The sequence below is a fragment of the Rhinolophus hipposideros genome (genome assembly GCF_964194185.1).
Source record: "Rhinolophus hipposideros genome assembly, chromosome: 6".
Classification (NCBI taxonomy): domain Eukaryota; kingdom Metazoa; phylum Chordata; class Mammalia; order Chiroptera; family Rhinolophidae; genus Rhinolophus; species Rhinolophus hipposideros.
The window spans coordinates 48319902-48339195 of NC_138052.1; the positions used below are offsets into that span (position 1 = coordinate 48319902).

The 19294-nt window shown below is 35.9% G+C and overlaps 1 protein-coding gene across 4 annotated transcripts in view; it reads right to left on the reverse strand.

The window, feature by feature from the left end:
* SLC25A12 (solute carrier family 25 member 12) overlaps window positions 1–19294 on the reverse strand; it is a 166470-nt gene that overhangs the window by 60432 nt on the left and 86744 nt on the right. For all 4 annotated transcript variants that reach the window (XM_081052772.1, XM_081052775.1, XM_081052773.1 and 1 more), the window contains exons 3-4: window positions 9275–9417; window positions 1316–1431 (exon numbers count right to left, since the gene is read on the reverse strand). In XM_081052772.1, coding sequence (XP_080908898.1) covers window positions 1316–1431; window positions 9275–9417 — 259 coding nt within the window. The remainder of the gene's footprint in view (window positions 1–1315; window positions 1432–9274; window positions 9418–19294) is intronic.

A 19294-nucleotide genomic window follows, 5' to 3' on the forward strand; every position in this document is an offset into this window, starting at 1 on the left:
GGAGAATGACCAGAGCTTGCTCCAACGCAGGGACAATGCCAGCATAGGCACAGAAACCTAAAGCACTGTGCATAGATCTTTATTTGGGGACATCTTCTTATACGGAGGACAACTGGATCAATGGGCAGAGGGAAGGAAACAATCGATGTCAAGCTAGAAAATGTGCCCATTACGATGGATCATAGCGAAGATACCACTGTTCCTTCCGAATACCTGTACTTTCTCACTATTCTCACCACAACATTGACACTTCTTCCTTTGGGTTGAACTATGACAGTTTCTTTCATAACCAACTCTAAAGTGAATAAATATTTAGTGCTGTGGCTCAAGAAAAGCCTGACTTTCACGAGTTTCTCTACCACCAGTTGATGCCAATTCACACCATTAATGGGGCCCAGGTTCATTTTTACAAGATGGAAAAGTTCTGCAGATCTGTTTCACAGCAACGTGAACATACGCAACACTACTGAACTGTACACTTGGTTTAGATGGCAAGGGTTATGTGTTGTGTTGTGTTACAACAATTTAAAAATTCCAGATATTAGAAAAAAAGGATGAAGGCTCCGGGTCCTTGAAAGCACTACATTGTTTTTATTGAAAAGCCTGTTGCAGGAAAATATTAGCTGATACTTTTCCTAAACAAAAACTGATTTCTGCAAATAAGTGTCTTGAAAAACTAATACATGACTACAAATACAAATCCTACTTTATGTGCTTGTCAGACACTAACAATGTGCTAATACATTATGTGCCTACCAAAGGATTTAAAACAATTTCTACATCCAACTCAAATGGCAATTTTAATATTCTAGCCTTGTTTCCCAAAACCAAAAATCTAACATGGGGGTTCAGAGAATACTAACTCTTCTTGCCTTAACTCTCTCCTTCAGTTCCACTCTTGGTGTTAAAAATGACACAGTAGCAGTTTTCCAAAGATGCTACAGAGAAGCTCTGAACTCCCTACCCAAAAAATCCCTTAAAGAATGAGATGACTCCACGTTGTTCATAAAGAATTTTGCCCAGGCTGGCCCAGAATGAGTAAACTCACACCACCTATTTTAGGAATGTGCGAGTGGCAGTGATTCCGTGAGCGAATGCACAGCACCCCTACTTTCCTTCATTTTTGGTGAATAGTTCAATGCTTTGAAGAAAATACAACCATTTTATCTGTGTAAATCCTTTTACGCAAGTCATACTTCACTCATTGGCTAGCTCCTAAACTAGCAATCTATATGCAGTTACGAGATTTAGCAAATAAAAACGGGACCGGCCTCACTAACTTCACTTATCACTTATAATCTTTTTTTTTCCTTACCAAATGTCACCTCTCCATTTCCACTCTTGTCAAACAATTGGAAAGCCACTATGAACATGGAATCTGGAGCACATAAAACAGATTCAAATGCCAAAAACTCTTGATAGGAGATCAACCTAGAATAAAATATAAAATGTTACTGTATGATTAAGAAAGGAAAAAACATCAGGCATTTAACCTGCCTTTACTGTATGAACAGTGGCTCGGGGTAACCACATCATCGATAAAGGGAAGTTTCTCTTTATAGAGGTATTCCAGATAAGAAAGAAAGAAAGAAGGAATGATAGAATTAGAATATCATCCTTTTGTACACCGCTCACAAATTAATGCACCTGGGCAATGATCAATAGCCCCTAACATCACAAAAGAGAGAGAACTAAACCAAAAATAACTGAACCTGAATCTGAACGAGTCTGCAGATCAGAGTTTCTCCACCTTGGCACTCACTCGGTAGTGCCATGTGAAGTTGGACCATGCTTTGCGGCCGAGGCCTGCTGTGCACTGGATGGCGGTTGGCACCATCCCTGGCCTCTACCCACTACATGCCAATAGCACCCACCACGTTGAGAGTTACTACTCTAGATGCAACCCACAATTTGCAGAAAATACAAAGGACAAAGGAACACGTTGAACATCACCACTGGAACACAATCAGCAAAAATGCAGACTGTAGGAAACTACAGGGCGAGCATTCTGTAGCTGGAAAAAACACTGTTAAAGAAGGTACGTTGGAGAATCTCCTGGAAAACCTAAGAGATATAGCAATTAATTATAAGATGCAGATCTGATTTGGATTCTGGTTCAAGCAAAGCAAAAACAAATTTAGTTCATAAGAAAAATCAGGAAATGAAAACACTGATGTAACAAAACCACGAGATGATATTAAGAAATCAATCTTAATGTTTTTGAGAAGTTTCTGTTTTGTTTTGGGTAATATTTCTTATTTTTTAGAGGTACACACTGAGATATTTACAGATGAAATATGTCATCTGGAATTTGTTTCAAAATAATCTAGGGAATGAGTGGAATAAATGAAATAAATTTAGTAACTTTAATAGTTATTATAATAATTATTAAACGTGGATAGTAAGTATATTGAATTCACACTATTCTGTTTTATGTATGTTTAAAATGTCAATAATAAAATTTTTAAAGGAAAAATTTCAAAACAGAAAGAGGGGAAACTAAAGCTTATTGAGTCCTACAATACTCAGAGTTGTGAAATTAGCCAGGAGCCAAAATTATAGTGAAATTGCCTTCAATGATTTTATGGAGCTGCTATATGCTAATTTAGAGTTGTCGTCCATAGCAAGTTTGCTGCAAAGATTCTATAGCATGTTGATGCTATTGGCAGGTTACCGGTACTCACATTATAAAAAGCTGTATCCGAGCTAAAGGAATAGACCCTATATCCGAGCTAAAGGAATAGACCTAATCCTCAACGTGACTTTTAGGCCCACAGAATCTGACCTTTGCATAATTTCCCCTTGATCTCTGAACTCTAGGCCATACTCATTCTCAGCTCCTAGAAAAATCCAGGAACCTTCCACTCTGGGCCATCACTCAGCAATTTATTTTCCTTGGAATAGTCCCACCATCTCCAAATTTTTGCCCATTTAATTTGCACCCAATCTTTAAGCTCAGCTTAAATATCATTTCCTCAAGACAACCAACTAAGAGTCCCCAGATGACTTCACATTCCCTTCAAACCTTAACAGCAGCCCCTTTTTAGTACCTCTCGCAAAATTCTTAAAATAATTAAGTAACTCATCATTTAAAGGCTAATTCCCCATCAGAAGGTAGGCTTCTTACAGAGCACAGGCTTGATTCAGAGTAGGAACTCATAAACATTTTTTAATAAACTCAATGTAGAATATATAACATTTTAGAGAGACATGTTTCCCAACACAGTATTAGGAAAATGACCACATTTTGCATTTCATTTTATGCCCCCATTCTTCTAAGACATATTTTATATTCAATGTTACATTTCCTATTACTTAAAACACTTTGAAATTTGTTTAAATTACACAAGTTACATTATATCCAAAGCAATGATGGCTGCTATGCCTTTGCCCTTATGGAAGGAAACACTTTTGGTGGGTTATTTGGGGCACTGGAGACGATACCCTCACTGGGCCCAGGCCGAGGGGTCCCTCATGACATTAGGAGCTTGAGAGCCTAATGAATCCCGAGGGGAACGATTCAAAAATCAAAACTGTGTATCAGGCCACATGTCATAATACACCTTATACATTGGTGTACTACTAAAAAATATAGTGAAATTCTAAAAAAGTGTGGTTATCATTACACAAATGTTAGGGTAGTAAACACAAATGAAGTTGTATCAGATTACATCAGTAGTGACCTAGGGAAGGAGTTAGAGAAGATCTTCACCTTGTACATTATATATTTCTGAAATGTTTGAAACTTTTATAATGAAGAATTAGAATTAGTTCTTCTGATTATAGAAGAAATTTTTAAAATGAAAAAAAAGTAGTTAGGCTGATTATAGATTTAAAAAAAAAAAATCTCGGTTTTTCCAAAGTAAGCCTCAGGAATTAGACATCAAAATTACAATTACCCTGAAATACAGAATATGTAGCTTTAAAACACATTTCATACTCAGTAGTACTTATGAGAAGGGGTCAAAGACCTTTTCCTTAACTAGCAAAGATAAATAGTCGGCTGGCAGAGTGCATTTGGCTCACACATGTGTTTTCTTTGGCATCAAAGTATTTTTTTAGTTGCATTCGTTGCCAATATTAGGAAATCATAAGATTTCATATCAACATCAATGGTTTCTGTTGATAAATTGTGAGCTTGGGCAACAAGTTTCTGGTCCCAAGTGGCACCAGCCCCTGGAGTCAAGCAGAGCTGCCTTCTTCAGAGACCAGAGCTCATCAGTTATCTCCATTCCACACCTGCAGATTTGAGACCCTTGTTGGGTAGGTTTGCAACTAAGTAGCCCTTTGTTTAAAATATAAAGTCTATGGACTTTAATAAATATCTATATTTTTTCTATCAGTGTATTCATAAAGGCAAATCACATACACGTATTCATGCAACTTCAGAGCCAGACGGACCCTTAGAGAGTCTGAAGAAGTCAAATGATTTGCTCTAATACATGCAGCAACTCGGTGGGCCCAGTCAAAGACTCTTAACTCCTGCCTTCAATTCAGTGTACAACTCCCTGCCCACCTTCCCCAATTTAAAGTTATAGCTGAGAAACAGAAAGGGTATCTGGTATCTATAGTAAGTAGACCATTACAAGAAGGTATTGGGGGAACGCTCAGCCAATCCTCAATACTCAGTTACCTTTATTATACAGAGTGATTTATTTGAAGAAAGAAAAGTCAATTAAGAAACACAAAAGCATGACCAACTTAAAAAAAGGTCATTTACATTATTCAACCTTAAAAAGAAATGAAATGGTGACACATGCTACAACATGGATGAACCTTGAAAATAACATGCTAAGTGAAATAAGCCATACACAGAAGAATAAATATGGTATTATTTCACTTATGTGGAATACCTAGAATAATCAGATTAATGAGACAAAGTATAACAGTGGTCACTAAGGACTGGGGGTCAGGGGAGAATGGGGACTCACTGTTTAATGAGTATGGAATTTCAGGGTGGGAAGATGAAAAGGAGCTAGAGATGGATGGCGGTAATGACCGTACAACGTGAATGTACTCAATGCCACTGAACTATACACTAAAAATGGTTTTATATGGGAATTTTTATGTTATAAATATTTTAATACAATAAAAAAATAAGTCACCTGAGGTTACCCAGGTGTGTGCATTTGTCAAAACTCAGCAAATGGACCTTTCAACCTTTAAGATTTATATTTTTCACTGTGTGTAAATTTTACATGTAAAGAAAAATAACTCAAAACAAACACTGAAAGCCAGTTAATAAAATCCATGCTAAAATATTTAAGGAGAAGTGTATCAATGTCTGCAATTTACTTCAAAATGTATAAAAAAGTAAGATGGGTTGATGAAAAGATAGAAGGATAGATACATGAAAAAAGGAGTATAAAAAGATGTTAATAGTAAAATGTAAGTGGTGGGATATGGATATTCATTGTAAAATTCTTTCGACTTTCCAGAATGTCTGAAAGTTTTCATAATAAACTATTGAGAGGAAAGGGGGTGCAGAGGCCACATAGTCCCTCTGATATGCTCCCACAGGCTAAAAATACATACTAATGTAACAATACTTTGCAGAAAACAAGAAATAAACTGCTTATCTGCTAACATAAAGCAAACATGTTCCAAAATAATTCTTCAAGTTCTTTTTCCTTTATCCTGCCATAGATTCCCCCATAGCTAGAAGGCCCTGATCAAGACTTTGGCAGAAAAAATGTAAACTGCTAAATGTGACATGAAAAAAATCATTGCTTAGTTCATACTGTAATAGTTTGTTTTCTTTTCATGAGGACACCATACTTGCTATTTGATATTTTACAAACAACATATATCATTTTATAACTTTGAAATAACATATATGAATTTAGATGTATTTTTAAATTTTTCAACAAAGTTTCTTTTTAATTTACTGAATGGAAACTAATATTTCAAAATATTAATATGCTAATTTGCAATTTTTAAAACAACCAAGATTTCTGCATAAAAGCATCTTCTATATGCATGTAGAATATTAAAGGAAAACACGAAAAAGTAAAAGAGAGGAAAACTATAGTTTTCTACATAATAGCAGAATAGAACCTCCAGGGGAAATTCTGACTAAAGTTAAATATAGAAACTATGGTTCTAGAAGTTACAGTTTCAAACATGCAACTGTCTAAATATTTTAGATTAGATCACACAATAATAAGCCCTGAGATCTGCATTTAATGCATAAAATCATTTTGCTTTTCATCATACAACAAGAACTTCAAAGTTTAAGCCACAATCTCACAAATACAACTTGGCTAATGGTTTTACTTTTAGACAACCCATCATGCTATTTATACCACACAATGCTACTTCTACACAGCTACCCACAATAAGCACCTTTATAAAACACTCCTGCTTATTTTACCATCTGTTGGAGGAAAGGAAGTGCAAAAGAGGAGGAAGAAGGGCAGTTTACATGCTAAGAAAACATGGGCCAGGGTTGGGGGTGCAGGAGGGCCAGAGCACCAAAGGGCATGGTATACTGACCATTACTAAACTGCTTTTCCCACACACTTAACTAAATTACTTAAACTTCTCTATACTAGGTTTATTAATTCAGATTTGGTCTTGGGTGATTGTAAACAATATTATGTGGTACTAAGTCAAGTTACATACCTATTGGACGCATCATCAAAAAACTACAACAGTACCAAAGAATACCTCTTGGGGCTGAAAAAAAATGTACCAACTGAACTCTTGCAAACTTTGATCACCGCCCTGGGTAAAGGAGTGGGAAACAGGAAGAGAGAAAAAAGAGAATCTCTTTTTTTTAATGATTACAAAAATAAAAGTGGGCTAAAAATTAAGAGAACTAATTTTGTGTTTTTGAGCAAGTCAATCAACCTCTTTAAGCCTCATTTTCCTTAAATTTTTAATGAGGAAGATTGACTACCTGGAATAAGTGAAACATTACCAAAACCTTTGATTCTTGAATTAAAAGTATTAAAGAAACTTTAATAATAACACAATCTTTTTGAAGTCATAGACACTTTTAAAAACCTGGGATTTATCCCCAGAAACATACAGATGCAAATTTACTCATTTTGCCTTATATTTCAGCAAGTTCAGGAATCTGAAGACTATCCATGAACAGGAAGAGATTAAGAATCCCCGTGTTTCTAGAAAATTCTACCTTTCTCTGCCTTTAAATATAATCTATTTCTCTACATAGAAATAATCTATATGTTTCATAAACTTACTTATAATTTTTATGACCTAGCTTTATGAATCAGATTTCCTACCCAATCCCAATCTGACTCATTCTAAAGAGAGAGAAAAAAAGGAAGTTTAAGACATTTTTAAAATTTGAAATATAACATTTTTACCTTTAAAAAAGAGAAACAGGTTTTTTTGTGTTTTTTTAAGTAAACATTATTCAAAATTATTGAATTCTTTACTAACCAAAACTCATTTTTGATCTATTCTACTCTGGCAACTTAGACCCTCTATTCCACTTGACCACACTTTTAAAAAAGCAATCGAGCTTGGGAGAACCACATTAAGAAAGCTTCTTTCTTACACTACTGAGATGGGCCAGATGGTCCTGAGATGGGCCAGATGGTCATATAACGAAACATCTGTAAATACATGAATATTCTGAAAACAAGTCTCAGACCAAATTAATAATAAATACTCTGATCATTTCTAAAAGTATATGCTACCTTTAATAATTTTGAAGGAATTCTGATTAAATATAATTAATTTTCATATGCATTACTCTCTAATCACTATTGAGAGACCCAATGACTAAATGGTCCATTGTAACTTATCAGCTGATTTGACTTTTTTTGGAGACTAGATGCAAAAGGTACACAAGTTCCCGAATATCTGCCACTGATAAATTATATAAAACCTTTCCAAGATATAAAATACTCATAGTAAATTTCATGCACTGTACAAAAATACCAATTCTGTAGCTCGATTCTGTAGGAAAATACCAATGAACACATACTAGCGCAGGACTCAAAGAGCATAGCTATCATCATTGCTACTTGAACTATTACTATAGCCTCCGAAGCATATTTCTCTGCCGGCAAGTCTTGTCCTACCACAACCTACCATTTTTCTAAAATCTTACCATATTTGTGGCAATAATGGAAATAACTTGGAGTCTTGGGGATGTAGCTTGGAACTTGCAAAGTAAGGCAAAATTTCCTTTATAATTCATACAAATAGTCCATTTACTCCATAATACAATCATATGTGATTGTAATATAAAAATATGTGATTTTAATAGTCATATGTGATTTTCCTCCTTGAATTGAGTAAACTGACACTCTACTAAGATGCACCTTCTATTTCTCTGACTGCACAATACACTGCCAAGCTAAAAATATCTCCACAACTGAGAGTCACGAGCCTACAGGATACAGGCAAAGACCAGCACACAAGATGCCCAGCTCTACTCCAACCACAAGTCCAACAGCGATAAAGCAATGTCATTGCCACACCAAAGTACTTAAAACACGACGCCCCACTGTCACTCCCCAAAACACACGCATGCATGCCCCTTGGTGTTTTCAGCCACTGCTGCTCCCTTTTCTGGAATTCTCCTCCCTACCTGTCCAAGCTCCTAGCCATTTTGCCAGATTTCACTCAAACATTGTCCCGACAAACCCAAACAGTTAACCATGCTTTCTCCTGTGTACCTTTCATATACTTCTACTACAGCACCTTATCCTCAAAGTGTTACTTTGTTTACTCAGTCTTATCTCACCAGGTCATGAGCTTCACTTAAAGCCAGGAACCCCATTTTATTTATGTTTGCATTTCTAAGGCCCAACAGTGCCTGGCAAATGGTGGTTGTTCAATACATGCTTGTCAAATAAATGGGGAGACAGATAAATGAATAAATACCACTCTTTAAATTCTTCCCTGAAATCTTTCTTCATAGCACGTATAAGCTCCTAACAAGTTATAATTTACTTGAAAGCTTGTTTATTGTTTTTGCGTGGTTTATTCACTGATATAACGGTGACTAAAATATAGTAGGTAGTCAGTATTGAATGAATGAAGAAATACACTTAGCTGCCTAAAAACCATTCTGCTCAGATTATTCAATATAAAATATGGCTTTGCACATGTAATTAAAAAAAAAGCCAGTATCCTTCACAATGTCAGTAAATAACAGCTTTTATAAACTTCTAAGAAAATATACGGTTTATTAAAATTCCAGACGGTCACGGGTAAACTTATGTTTTTTGTGTTTTTTTTTAATTCAATACTGCAGAGCATTAGTTTTCAAAAAATGTATAAAGGTTCTTACCCATCCTTGGTTTGATCAGCTACTCCTGCTAAGAGCTGCACAATCTTCGGATTGCTAGTCGGATCATTATACAGCCCAAGATAGCGCTGGACAAAGTCTTCTGGGGTCATGTAATGTTCTCCATCGACCTCAGTACTGGCATACTAAAAAATAAATAAATATGTATACTTAAAAATTAAAATTATTCAATAGAATTTTATAGCCAAATGTTTTGTGAAAATATAAGTTAAAGGCCAGTATCAAAATCAAAAGAAGAATAATAAATACAGAATTTTTCTCTGGATAGTGAAAAATCAAACACCCAGAGCCTGATTTAAGAACACTGGTAAAGTATTGATACATGCTACAGCATGGGTCAACCTTGAAAATATTATAAGTTAAAGAAGCCAGACACAAAAGGCCACGTGTTATACGATCCCATGATGTGAAATGCCCACAACCGGCAGATCCACAGTGACAGAAAGTGGAAGAGTAGTTCAAAGGAGACGAGAGAAGAGGGGAATAGACAGTAACTGCTTTAACATGTATGGGAGAGATGAAAATGTTCTGGAGTTATATAGTGGTGACGGTCGCCCAACACTGTAAATAAACTAAAAAAAAACAAAAAACACTGAATTGTAAACTTCAAAATGGTTAAAATTGTGAATGTTATGTTATGTGACTTTTATCTTAATATATATGAGAAGAGCTATTAGAAAGATGAAAAAATGTGAAAGGGCAGCCAACATGACCAAGACTTGAAAGTGACAAGATAACATCTGTAGACTCTCAGAGGCTTCCTGCTTAATGACCCGCCAAAACCTTAAAAGTGAAATGAATGAGAAAAGCATAAAGAACAAGACCTTCCATCACAGGTATTTATTCCAAGTTCCAGTAGCTCAAAAAAAGAAACAAATAAAAACATTCTGCATTTTATATTGATAATTTTTTAAAATAAAATAAATAATACTCATACTTGTCTGTTAAATAAATGCTTCATTATTTTGAGGGTTTTGTGTACCATGGCATGGCCAAACATGAAAGGCAAAAGTTCTCTTCTTTGAGCTGGGGCCGATCAATTTAGCTACTTCAGTCAACTTTCAAAGTAGAAATACCAGAAAATATCCCAGAATTGAAGAATACAAGGACCCACTAAGTGCTAAACACAATCAATTAAAACAAACACAACAACAACCCACATCAGGACTTGGCCCATCATCATAAAATTCGAGAACATCAGAATAAAGAGAAAATCCTACAAGTTTTCAGAAAGAAAAAACATATAACATACAAGGAATTATGAATCACGGGCATCATGTTTCTCAACAGAAACACTGGGAGCATGAAGACAATGCAATAAGGCCTTGACATTTCTAAGAGAAATGATTTCCAACCTAGAATTCTAAACTGAGCCAAACCTTCAATCAATTGTAAGGATAGGTTAAAAACACTTTGAGGGGGGCCGGCCTTGTGGCTCAGGCGGTTAGAGCTCCATGCTCCCAACTCCGAAGGCTGCCGGTTGGATTCCCACATGGGCCAGTGGGCTCTCAACCACAAGGTTGCTGGTTCAACTCCTCAACTCCCGCAAGGGATGGTGGGCTGCGCCCCTGCAACTAACAACGGCAACTGGACCTGGAGCTGAGCTGCGCCCTCCACAACTAAGACTGAAAGGACAACAACTTGAAGCTGAATGGCACCCTTCACAACTAATATTGAAAGGACAACTTGACTTGGATAAAAGTCCTGGAAGTACACACTGTTCCCCAATAAAGTCCTGTTCCCTTTCCCAATAAAATCTTTAAAAACAAAACAAAACAAAAACACTTTGAAATGTCCACATTCTCAACACTTTTTTCTCCTTTCATGTGCCATTTCTCAGGAAGCTGTAGGAGAATTTGCTCCATCAAAAAGAGGGCATGAACCAAGGAAGAGAAAGATGTGGGATTCAGGAAACAGATGACCCAACTCGGGGAAAATGGCCAAGGGAAATCCCAGGACAATTGTGCTGTAGGCCTCTAGAGTGCCTAGTCCTGGCTGGCGCACACAGAGAGCTCCAAGAAGGAAAGCCACTAGGGAAAATGAAATGTCAGGTCGGCCAAGGCATTTGGCTATGTGGAAAATAACACTGGGAGAAGTTGAATCTTTGTTCAAATGTCACCTTCTCAATGAGAAGGTCTTATAACCCACACCTGTATCTGTATTCCCAATCCCCCTTACGTTGGCCTGTTTTCCACTTGGCACCTATCACATTCTAACATACTATATATTTTACTTATTTCTTATGTTTATTGTCTATCTCCCAACTGGAATGTAGGTGTCACAAAGGAAGAAATCTTTATCTAATCTGTTCACTGATGTATCCCAAGCACCAAGAATAATGCTTGGCACATAGTAGTCACTGAGTAAATATCTGTTGAATGAATTGGCAGTAGTTACACAAATTACTAAGTAAATGAAAAATTAGGTAATTTTTCACTCTATGAAAAAGTATTTTTGTTGTACAAAAATAGGAAATATTACCATAATAGATGACTTAACTCAAAATAAACAATATTAATAGTAATAATGTAGATACCAAATATTAACTTAATAACAATTACAAACATACTGCGAGGAATGGAAGAAAAAGAATGGGGGAGGAAGTAGTACAAGCTAAGTCCTCAACTACTATGACAGAAAGTTAATAATGTCTAGCAATAGCAGTATAGAAATATAAAAGAAAATACTAAAATAAATAGCTAAACAAATTACAAGTGGTTGCTTCTGACAAGAAGAAAGACAGGAATGAGAAGGATCAGAGCAAAGGACTGCTGGGTTTGCTTTCTGCTTAAGTATTTCAAATATCCTCATCTGTGAATCTGACCAAACCAAACCACAAGCTCTTTCCTCAAGGAGAGCATTAAATCAAAAATGTTTTCTTTGTCATATTCTGAAACACACCACAGAGACTATCACGGCAAATTCTATGTCAGCCTACACAAGAAGTAGCCCGAGGTGGGCATATTTTAACCAGCTGGTCCTACTAAAGGCACCTAACACCTATCACCCCCTAATAAAGTCATGTTCTCTCTATATGCTATAAAAGTCAATCCTGAAAGGGTCCTGGTTTTAAATCCTGGCTCTCCCAATTCACTGCGAGCCCTTCGACAATTCCATTCTCCTCCCAGGCCTCTAGACATAAGATAAAGACTAAATAATCTTTGATGTTTCAAAACAATAAGTACACAAACATAGGATAAAAATAATAAACTGTATGGTATTGACACTAACAGTGAATGGATTCTACCAATTCTTATCAATTGCTTCTTCCTCCTCGTTCCTCCTCGTTCCTCAGATTATGACATAATCTGACACTTTTGCCAAGACCACAAAACCACCAGATTTAAGAACAGGCAGGAGAGGGAAAAACTACAACGTCACGGAGACTCCTGCAAATGGAAAGAGGGATCAACACAAGGAAATCAAAAATAGAATTTAGGAGCCGGCCTGGTGGCTCAGGCGGTTAGAGCTCCATGCTCCTAACTCTGAAGGCTGCCACTTCGATTCCCACATGGGCCAGTGGGCTCTCAACCAGAAGGTTGCTGGTTGAATTCCTTGAGTCCCACAAGGGATGGATGGTGGGCAGCGCCCCCTGCAACTAAGATTGAACACGGCACCTTGAGCTGAGCTGCCGCTGAGCTCCCGGATGGCTCAGTTGGTTAAAGCACATCCTCTGAACCACAAGGTTGCCGGTTCCACTCCTGGGCTGCGCCCCCTGCAACTAGCAACGGCAACTGGACCTGGAGCTGAACCGCGCCCTCCACAACTAAGATTGAAAGGACAACAACTTTACTTGGAAAAAACGCCTGGAAGTACACACTGTTCACCAATAAAATCCTGTTCCCCTTTCACAATAAAATCTTAAAAAAAAAAGAGAGAGAATTTAAAGAGACTGACAAGTCAACCACTAACTAGAATATGAATGCCAAACAAAAGTATGAAAAATAAACTATGTGACCAAAAAGGAGTGGCTCATTCTGAGGGTTGGTGGGACAGAGCTGGGAGGAGGAAGGAAAAAGGTATGCTCAGAATAGGACTTGAAAGTAAAATTCAATTTCAACTGCAAATGGAGAGAAAGGATATTTCAGGCTACAAAATAAAAAATTAATGTGAACAAATATAGAATTTTTTTTCTTTTTTTGGAGGAGGGGAAGAGTGAGTTGGAGAGAGAAATGGTAATAAAGACAGGATATACAAAAATATGTAGAAGAAGGTGAAGCTGAAAAGGCAGCTTGAGACCAGATGGTAGAAGACGTGAAATACTAAACTGATTCATAACTGAGCTGTATTCTATGGGCCATGGGATACCATGAAAACTTTTAGGGGATAGAGAGACTTTATCTGATCTTTGCTCTTCCTGGTGGCAACAGGAAAGATGGATTTGAGAAGGGCAGGGAGACCAAGTAATGGCTACTGCAACAATCCAAGTAAAAGAGGATGAGGCTGAACCAAGGCACTGGGAGTGAAAATTAAAAAACAACGGGCACATTCACCCATTGTTAATGGTTTTTCATATGATTTTAATAGTGTTAAATTCATACCATTCACAATTCAAAAGGTACAAAGGATATATATACACAGTAAAAAGTCTTCCTCCCACTTGTCCCCAGTCACATAATTCCCCACTCCAGAGGAAGTCAATTTCTTGTATATCCTTCCAGAGATGTTTTACGCATAAACAAGTAAATTATATATACATGAGATATGTTATATATACATGCTAATATATACATCCAAATGTGTATGAATATTCTTATTCATTTTTTACACAAATAACATACCATTTAGATTGTGCTGTACATCTTGCTTTTTTCAAATTCAATCCTTTTGAAAGGCGATTTAGCAATATATATATATATATATATATATATATATATATATATACACACATACACACAAATATATACAAACATCATATATAAAGAAACATAAAAATGATCACATCCTTTGATAAGGAATCCTGGGCCTGACTCTTATGGAAAATTTAAAAGAAGAAAGAACACAAAATACAAAGTAATAAAACACAAGAGATGGGTTATGGTGATCTTTGTTCTCCCTCTTCACAATTGTTTGAGTGTTACTTTAATTAACAGGTGTAAATTTTCAAAAGAGGGAATATGAAAACATTTGTGCTCGTATTAACAAAATTTGGCGACTGTCTTTTTTTGGGGGCCTCAGAGATGTCTAATATCTAATATCTGAATTTCATTGCCAGGACTACCACCATTACAAACATAGAACTCTCTCTCTCTCTCTCTCTCTCTCTCTCTCTCTCTCTCTCTCTCTCTCACACACACACACACACACACACTGAAAGTATACTGTACCTACTGAGTCACAGGATTTCACAACATTCTTGACTTTAAAACTATCAGGAAATAGAGCAGCCTTAGCACAAACCACCAAGGACACAGCAGCCAACAAGAAAACAAATGCTTTTGTTGACATGTACTGGAACAGGCTTTGCCAGTATCTGGAGTTATAAATGATGCCAGAGAATCACTTACCCTGAGGTATTTTGCTAGTGTTTTCCCCAACTCTCCTAGTCTATTTTAACTTGATTTTAACTGAAAGACAAAGTGTACAGCTCAGAGGAAAAAAACAAGTCTTCTCATCCACAAGGAGTCACTACTTGACTTCTGCAGAAGACAGTTAACTAATTAACTCATTAAATTAGAGACAATTACTTGGCAATGTCAGCGAGCCTGTTGCCTGAACAGACAGAAGAGGGAGTTTAGAACTGAAGCTAAAATCTACTCAGTCAAGATGCTAACATATTTTAAGTATTATGTTAACAAAGAAAAGCAGAAAACCCAAAGTATTTTTTAAATACTTTTAAAAGAAGAATGACCTATTTTTTTTAATAACTTCATTACTTTCAATGCTTCTTTATTTTAACTGGAAAATAACGTTTTAAACAGATTTTTTTAAACTAAACATGACTTAGAGTAACACATACTCGTAAGACTAGTGGCCTTATTGAGATCTTCTCTTTCTGTTAAATCAAAATGACTTGCATGTTTCCACTAAAAACAATAAAAAGCAATTTAAAACAAAGTCTTGGGTCTCCCAGGCTACCAATTATGCTAAAAATTTAATACATCAAGTAACTTCGTAGTTTCATAGTATCACTTCCACTTTGTTCCTATCTTTTCAAAAGATGAAGTAAAATGAATTTAAATTAACGAAAAAATTACATCCATACTCCAAATAACTTTAGAGTTAATCATTTGCCATTTCCAAGATGTCTCTTAGGCACTTGTAAATCCCTCCTGGGCAAGAAGTCAAGGACACATGAAAGACATAGGCAAGTGGTAGCTGACAGTATCTAAAAAAAAAAAACCCACAAAACATACGTGGTCTATTTCCTTAAACTTTATCCGAACCCAACTCAAGCATTTGAATGTGAAAGTGCACATAGCTCTGACATTTCCAGAAATATTTAAATTTGCATTGAGTACATTACAGTTCACATGTGCTTGACATTCTGAAGCTTGAGGAATAAAATGAATCTTATGATTAGAATCTCTACCCATTCAATCCAAATCATTGCCTATAAAAAGATGGCAGGGTTTCCTATACAGATACATGTTGTATTTACATTGAACTACCTCCAGCTACAAATGAAAAGATCATGTTATCTAGAAATGTTCTGCCTATCAAGCCAACAGATCTAGAAATGTTTTGCCCCTCAAGGCCTCGCTTGACTGGAGTAAGTTGGATAGTAGTAACTCCTTTGCCACTTACCAAATTTAAAACCTGAAGTGACTTTTAAAATCTTTGCTACCTACATCACACTTTAACTATTAAAAAGCAGACTTTAAAAAGAATTTACATACAACCCTAAATTTCCATTGAGTAAAAATAAAAAAGGTTTTAACTTAAAATCCAAAGCCATGAATGAGTTAACAACCCAAATAATCTAAATAAACAAATTACCTGCTTAAATGGTTTCAATTAAAAAACAGATCCTTTCATGTTTTATAATTCTAAGAGATTTTTCAGAGATTATAAAGGAAAATTCTGATCTTCTATGACTGGAAAGCTGGTTACTTTTCAAAAATTATACAGTGTATCAAGATCAAGGATTTTCTTTTTCAGTATGTATACCAAAACCAAGGTAATGTATCTAGTGGCACTATGTTAAGCTAAAAATCTGCTGAAATCAACTTTTCCAGGTTATTTTGCATTCGGTTAAAAGTGTGTATGAAGCACCAACTATAGTGCTGGGCACTATGCCTGGTGTTAGGGATGCAGAGAGCGAGAAAACGTTGTTCGTAGACAACAGTTCAGAGACAATGGCATGATGGGCACCAAAACCATGGTCAGAGAACAGGTTCGAATCCCATCCTGATAACTAGTTGAGATTTCTTGAGCAATTCACTCTGAACCTCTTTAACAGGAAATAGCTGTCTGTTGTGAAGGAAAACATGAGCTCTTGAACACCAAAGTACTTGGAATTATAAAATATATGTACATTGAAATAGTTATTCTAAAATGCTTAGAAACACCGAAGAGCCAAGATCCCAGTTCCCCTCCTTACTTTATTGAACTTTTCTGCTTTTGCCCAAACATGGAGTTACTGTTCTAAGTCTTTATCTTCTTCAAAACAAGGTTTCCTTGGCTTTGGCTTCCAATATTCTCAGGTTTACCAGGAGATCAGTCCTGACTTGTCTAAGGTAGCTTCATCTCTGCTTATCCGACATGTGGGTGTAATATGAGTCAAAAGAAACTGTTCCTTCATGTCTCTGTTCCAACTGAGATGAACTGACATTTTCAGAACTTAACATACTTTCAATTTCAGTTTCTCAAATGACAATACCACAAAGTTCAGTAACTACAGATATCACATAGAATACTTCCCATATACACAAATGAATTACATGAACAATGGAAGAGGAAGACATGTACCAAGGGAAGAGTTCAGCATATGAAGCTAATAATCCTTTGGCTGTCCTTAGCTATTACTGTTCTTATTTCTAATGGAAGCCAAATTTAGTCAGGAATGCATGTCCTTTCACTACACAAGCACGCTGCATAATGAGCAAAGACCACACTGCAGATCTGACACACAAACCCTGTTACAATAGTACAAGCTGGAATTTATCTATCGTAAAAGTACTTCAATGATAAAAAAATAATAACTTTAAACACATTTGGCCACATTAATTTTAATTGTAACAACTTTACTAAGCCACATTAATTTCTAAATCAAAGATTTCAATTAATGATGCAAAATTTTTCTGATATTTACTAAAATCAAGTACACATGCAGTGGGAAAAGGCAGTTTTATATGTCTAATTTTAATTAGCATTTTCAGTTGCACACTTCATATCTACTAGAAACAAAACATTCTATTTGACTTTGCAAAGAAAAGTCCCCAGAAGTCTGCCTTTCTCAGATTGCTTCCATGAAATCCTATGTGCTTATTTTTCTTTTTGCTTTAATATATGTACGTGTATGTATTCTTACTGTCCATTATAGCAAATCCTACTGTCAGCTACTAAACAATGCATTTCCCAACACAGTGGGGAGGTACAAGACCCTGGTTAATCACTGGAATAAACTGAAGCTACCATAATAAACTAGGTCTACCAAAACAAGTTTCCACTCAAAATGGCCAAAAACCTTGTAAATTAAAATAATGACCCAGAGAGCTCAATAACTGGAACTAGAACGCTTCTCAAGACAAAATAAGTTGAATAATTAATTTGCATTGTTCTTAAAATATTTCAATCTCTTGATCTAAGTAACCATGGGAACATACAAGAAGCATATATGTTTGTAAGCCCGGGCAAATCATGTCTTAGATAATCAAGGTGCAACTCCTAGTGGGATAGAATCAATGTTGGTGAGCCCTGATTATATACCAAGATTTCTGTCACAAAGAAAGAAGGACGTTTATCCTTGTAGAGAGTAGAAAATGTTAAAAGATTTAAGAGACAAATCAACCAAATACAATATATGAACCTGGACTGGATCCTGATTTTAATAAAGCAACTTAAAAGAAAACATGAAACAATCAGGGAAATTTCAACACTGAATGGAAATCCATGTTACTAAAGAATATTTTTCAGGAGTGATAATAGTATTGTGGTTTGTTCGTTGGTTTTTCAGAGTCATCATCTTTTAGAGACACATACTGAACTATTCATGGATGTTTATGGATGTAGTGATATGATGTCTGGGAATTGCTTCAAAATAATCCAAAGCAGCTGCAATGTGATGAAGTAAGATTAGCCATGATAGTTGGTGAAGCTGAGTAATGGGTACATGGCAATTCATTATACCATTTTCTCTAAATTGATATATGTTTGAAATTTTCAATAAGGAAGTTTTTTAAAAGGTTACAGAAAAATAACAAGATGATTCTATATGTACTAACATACCTGTATCTCTAAACAATATTAAGGAAAAAAGACAAATTGCATTCAAATACATAAAGCAAGTTTCCTCCTACTGTATAACCTGAGCAAGTTACTTAACTTTTCTGGGGCTCAGTTTCCTCATCTATAAAATGGGAATACTAATGGTATCTACCTTATAGGTTGTTCTGAGGATTAAATATAATGATATGTATAAAACAATTAGAATAGTACCTGACACAAAGCAGTGACTCAGTAAGTAATCAATAGCACAGTTCTAGAAACCCAATGGTCATGGCATTTGTTTCAGTGAATGACGCTTCAGAAATTTCATCAGTACAGTTAAGTCCTCACTTAACAGTGACGGTAGGTTCTTGGAACCGTGGCAAAACGACATATATATACCACAACCAATTTTATCACAGGCTAACTGATATAAACAAGAGTTAAGTTCCTATGGCATTTCATCAATGTTTTAACAAAACAGAGTTAAGTGAAATGACATTACTCAAGGACACGCTGTACTAAGTAAAAAAGAGCTGGACAGAACAGGGAGATGATTAAAAACAAATAACAGTTACATACATTAAGAGTGAATTATAAGTCTCTCATGTAGGAGTCTTGGTATTTCAGAAT